Below are 5,408 nucleotides of genomic sequence, written 5' to 3'. Positions count from 1 at the left end.
ATCACACAGATATGTCATGATAAAGATGACGCAGACATTTATCGAAATATTTGTAGATTGTTCTTCAATCAATCAACTAATAGACTAATTAAACCAATTGTTTTGAATGTACTAAACTTCAATCTAAACTTAAAAAATATAGACTTAAATCTTAATTTGCAAAGGAACTAGCAAAAAATGGTGCTTCAGTAAATGTACTTAGTTACTTTCCACCTGCCGCTTCAGTGTGTCAACACTCCACATTCCACTAGATGGCGGTAATGCGCTCTGCTAGCCGCCCGCTAATAAAACCAACGAAGAAGAAAACGGAGCGACAAACGCACAACTGCTAATGCTGCTAACAGGAGGAAACAGTCAGTAAGTGTCTAACTGAACATCAGCGGGTTTAATTAAACTTCAGGGCATCTTCAACGAGACCACCGCGCTGTTTGAGCCACTGCTGTGAGGCAGAAAGCTTTTTATGCGGCCATATCAAATGTAATTAGCTTTTATCCGAGTTAGCAATAGCATCGCGCTCTCACTAAGTTGCTAACTTTTAGCCAAGTTAACAAACTGTAAACATCAAGTGATGTGTCTTTGCTTTGCAGGACGACCTTTCCAGATGCTCTGTAGGCAGATGTGTTGGATAATAGTTAGCCACAATGTGAAAACGCATCGGGTGTTAGCTGTTCCTACCTGCTGCAGCAGCAATTCAAGCTATAGCCCAAGAAAGTGTATGTTATTGAAACTTATAGTAACTTATCACCTACATGAAGCTGGTATTATAGGCACTCAAGACTGTAAATACACTGCTGCGTCACAGCTGATACTCATTGAATGTGGTATTTAACATTGTTGTAAATATTCTTCTATGTTTATGTGTAATTGATTTTGAGTGCTTCAGGGTACTGTATGCTCATACCGACGACAGGTCAGATGCATAGGTGAAAATGCAAAATCTTTTTAAAAAGAAATTAACGCTCGAGAGTACAATAAAGATGACTTTATCAGTTAGCAGTATATGGACTGCAACTGATTCCACTCAGGTGTGGATCTCAGGTAGAGTCCATCAACAATGTCAATATGTACACAACATTATTTACAACATGAAACTCAACCTATCAGTTTCATATATATCACTGGGGTGCAATCAAATGCTTATCTGTATATAATGATGTAGCTGGTAAATATAATTATTAGTCGATTGAGAGAAAATTACTCACCAACTATATCGATAATCAATATTTGCTCTTTCCGGCCTCTTAAATGTACAGATGTGATGTTTGTCTTTGTCATTTATGATAGTAAATAAGGAGTCTGTGTTTTGGGTCCATTTGTGGACAAAAGAAGTAAATCAAAGATGAGACTTCGGGCTCTGGGAAATTGCGACGAGCATTTTCTAGATTAAACATTTCATCAATTTAAACGTGACAATAACCAGTAGATTAATTGATAGTTAAAATAATTGTAAGTTGCAGTCCTATTAATAACTTCCTTAGAATGATTATGTTCAGTTACATCGTAGTGATGTCAAAACCATGTAATTGTACTAATTAAATTGTCTTGATTTGTTGTAAATTCAATTCACAGAAAACAAAAAATCCACATTTTTAGTTTATGATTTAAACTTTTCAATTATCTATGTGAATACATGGCAAGTTCATGTCTTTGAAACTGTTCATGTCTTTGCATAAGTGATATTGCCCAGCTAGTGTTAATGATTTTTGTTTTTCTTGGCAGAAACACTCAACATGGCAACGCCGGTGTCTGTGCTCCGCCTGCCAAAAGGGCCCGACCCCAACAGCCGTGGATTTGACCCCAAATCTCCCCGCTTCATCGCCCTGTGTCGCACATCCATCCCCACTTCTGCTGCATCAGAGGCAGATCCTGAGCAGCTGCAGAGAGAGCAGCATGCAAGATCTGTGCTGAGGGAGAATTTCCTCCGATGTCTCCTCTCCATGAACAACAAGAAGGTTCAGTTTCACATGCATGAGAAGGTGAAGCTGGAGGCCACGTTCGGAGCGTCTGACATCGACGTGCTGAACTTTCAGGTGTCGGACCTGCACACTCCCATCGGGGTGCAAAAAGAGGCACTGATCAGGTGTCAGGACGTGATCTCATTCACTTTTGATGTATGAACAACTGGGACTTGCTGTTTGGGATAAGAGGCACTTTGAGTCTCATTGGTTGTTGCAAGTGAGCTCTAATTTCACACTGCGAGAAGGTTGTACATTGCTGTTTCCAGTCCTGTCTGCCATGCGTGACTGCATTCAAAGATCCAATTCTGACAAGCAATACCCATTTTTCAGCACAAGAGGGAGCTGGATGCCTGTGTTTTAAGAGAGATGCAGAACCCCAACAAGAGAGCATGTTCATGGCTGCACTGGCTGATGAGATGAGAGAATTAAAACATTGCTCATGCTTTGAGAATGTTTACCCTCAAGAAAATCCTTAAAATTTGAGGCATTCACTGTTTGTTTCCTTCAGCTGTGACAGCTGAAGGAAATGGCATGTTTAAGTCCATGAAGACAAATTTATTATTATCTCTCCCATTTCTGCTCAACTCCATGAGACGCAGAAAGAGGCACCATCTGTTCTGCTGCTTGATTTAATTCTTCAAGTGAGGAGAGTGAGATGTTGCACTTAAAATGTTGTTTTCAGTTAAATGCTTTTGTATTTGAATGTTTATTTTGTATTCTGTTTACAAAAGTAATGGCTTTGTTACGAATAAACTAAAGTTGTTTTTTGCAAATAAGACCTGAGAGATTCATTTCTGATACGTACTGATGTTGCTAAGAAAAGAAGCTCAACTGATGTGTGTAACCTCGACACTACCACATTGCGTTATGTTTCTCTGTAGTCATTTTGTGTGTCTCTGGTCGTTTTGCATCTTTTTGCGGTTGTTTTGTGTCTGTGACTGTTTTGTTGCTCTTTGTAGTTGTTTTGCATCTAGTTGTAGTTGTTTTGCGTCTCGCTGTCCTCTCATGCCTCTTTATGGTCATTTTGCATCTCCTGTAGTCATTTGGTTGACTTTTCAACAGGAAATGTTAAGTCACTTCAAACAGAGGTTTAGGCCCAGGGGCCACATGACCACTTGGGCCTGTGCCCAGTTGGCTTGTTCAGCAATCCATCCATTAATACAGAACCAGTAAACATCAGAATGAACAATAAATTCATTTTGTTTTCAGCCTCAGACCCAAAACATTTATATAGTAGGATATTAACCTGAATTAAGTAATAGGCCCTTAAATATATTGAGGTCTCAGATGGATGAACATTGGATCATTTTTCATGAATGGTTCAGTTCTCTAACACAGCCAGCTCTGAGCCCACGTCTGATGGCAGCACACATATTAATTAGTTACCTAAATCCTCGCGCATAGATATAATACAGAAGGATTTATCATTGTTTAGCAGCAGCCTCACGGGGAAAGCGAGGGGAGGGGGCATCAATACTATTTAATCTCCCTAAAAGGTGTATTTTGCGAGTTCTCAATAAGTCATTTTATTTGAGTGCCATTAGGCGGTCGTGCTGTGCCTGTGTCTCTTTTTGTACCTGAATTATCTGACCACTCAGTGGAGACAGTCATCAATGAGGCAGTGACTCATCCTCCCTCCCTCTCCCTCTCTCTCCCTCTCTCGCCCTCCCTAATCCGAAATATGACTTAAACCTTGCATGACGTCATCGAGCCTGTGTGATTCAATCAGGAAGCCCTCAAGGACAACCAATGTTAATTTCATAAACACAGGCATGCCGTTCTATGACCAGCAGCCCTCAACTCCCTCAGTTCTCACTCTCACCTCTGTGATGAGCGTCCATCACATCAGCTGGAACATTAACACGACATAAACATTTTCTTCACTGCGATTCTGAGGCAAATATACCTTTTACCCCACCGCATTCATGTGATGACTTTAGTGGGGTTACTTTGCAGCTTACATTCACCTACAGAACGTACCAGCTAGTAAAATATGTTGAATTATAAAGATAAAACTGCCCAACCTTAATAAAGTAGTTACAATGATTTAGTAGAAACCAGCTACACCATTAAAATGCTGATCACATGTTTATGCGTCAGACTAAATTGAGAAAAAATGTTTCCAGCCATTTAGGAGCATCAGCCAATTAAAAAAGCTCAGCGGGTTTGAAGAATCACTTACAGTCTGACTTTATCCCTTATATTTAATTTACATTTCCCCATAAGTCATATGTAGGGCTTTCCGTTTCCAATGTGTGCTCTAAAATCATTTATGTTTTCAGACAGAATATGAAGTTTGGCTTTAAGTTAATTATTCTTGACCTGATTTTTCAACTATTGTAGAAATGCTGCTGACAGCTCTATAAACTAAACTAGAATAGCACTCAGTAGGGAGCTCAACAGTCCCCTATAATTCAATCAAACTTAATCCAGTATCAAATAAAACATTTAAATCCACTTGATCCAGATTTTTTTTGGGATCCCCAACAAATTGGACAAACTCACAGAAACCAGCCTCCTAAATATGTCCGACCTTTCCATCAAGATCCAGGCATTATTCCTGAAAAATTAACAGAAATGTTGAAAAACGCCCTGTCATACATTGTTAAAGAAAGAGAGAAAAAATGTGTGATTTCGCACCAAAAGTTAATGAGGTTTACTCTGGGCTGAGACCTCGTCCTCCATCAGAGTTTCGTGGAAACCCGGTCAGTAGTTTTTGTGTAATCCTGCTGACAAACCAACCAACCAACCAACAAACAAACGGACACAGGAAACATAAGAACATACTGTAAGAATGTCTTCACCACACATCATTAAAGGCTCCTATCGTGTTTGCCATCTTTAAAGCTATATTTTTCATATTAAATGTGCGTAATGTGCAGGGCTCGCCTCTTTTGATGAATCCGTCAAGTATTATCAGCCGACTCTTGCTGTCCTTACAGCTCTATGGAGGGTTTTGGCATCTAGCAGCTCATTGTTTTGGTTTTCTTGCCTGTTTTCGGACGCAACATGCAAAAGCAACAACTTGCACATTTTTTAAAGTAACATTATGTCAGTGCTGTGTTTACACTTTGTCTCTGCCGCCCTCAAGTGGCCAAAAGACAAGTTAAAGTTTGGGTTTGCATGTGGCCAGATCCGTCTGCTATATGGAAATTGCTTTATATTTCTTTTAAAGTTACCACAATTTAATAATACAGACAATTTAATGGGGGTTTATCAAGAGTTGCTTAACTTTCTTCACACCACTGCTGATGAAGAAATGACATGATTTAGTGAGAATATATGAGTTGTTTTTTTTTTAAAGTGAGCGGATGATCTCATCTGAAGAACTGAAGTTGGATTCATGCTCTCCAGTTTGTAGCAGTGCACGGGGACACACTGTCTCAATGTTATCTGCTCTTAATGTTTGTCTTTCCTGACCGTCTGCTTCTCCCTGATTTCAGTGGAAAA

The 5,408-nt window shown here is 39.6% G+C and overlaps 1 protein-coding gene across 2 annotated transcripts; it reads left to right on the top strand.

Annotated features, from left to right (window-relative positions):
• The first annotated feature begins 266 nt into the window (after positions 1-266).
• On the top strand, positions 267-2,736 carry gemin7 (gem (nuclear organelle) associated protein 7). Of its 2 annotated transcripts, none has more exons than XM_084350519.1 (2): positions 267-357; positions 1,720-2,736. In XM_084350519.1, the coding sequence occupies exon 2, from the start codon at positions 1,731-1,733 to the stop codon at positions 2,115-2,117; it is 387 nt and encodes a 128-aa protein (XP_084206645.1). In that variant the 5' UTR covers positions 267-357; positions 1,720-1,730; the 3' UTR covers positions 2,118-2,736. The 2 variants fall into 2 exon arrangements, with proteins under 2 accessions (XP_084206645.1, XP_084206646.1); XM_084350520.1 differs by lacking the exon at positions 267-357 and adding an exon at positions 362-441.
• The last annotated feature ends 2,672 nt before the right edge of the window (positions 2,737-5,408 follow it).

The sequence above is a fragment of the Pagrus pagrus genome (genome assembly GCF_965226575.1).
Source record: "Pagrus pagrus genome assembly, chromosome: 4".
Lineage (NCBI taxonomy): Eukaryota > Metazoa > Chordata > Actinopteri > Spariformes > Sparidae > Pagrus > Pagrus pagrus.
Note: the sequence above shows the minus strand (reverse complement) of the source record. Positions and strands in the feature narration are given on the sequence as shown.

Coding starts and splice junctions, on each gene's coding strand:
- gemin7 (XM_084350519.1), top strand. CDS start 1,731: ATGGCAACGCCGGTGTCTGTGCTCCGCCTGCCAAAAGGGCCCGACCCC.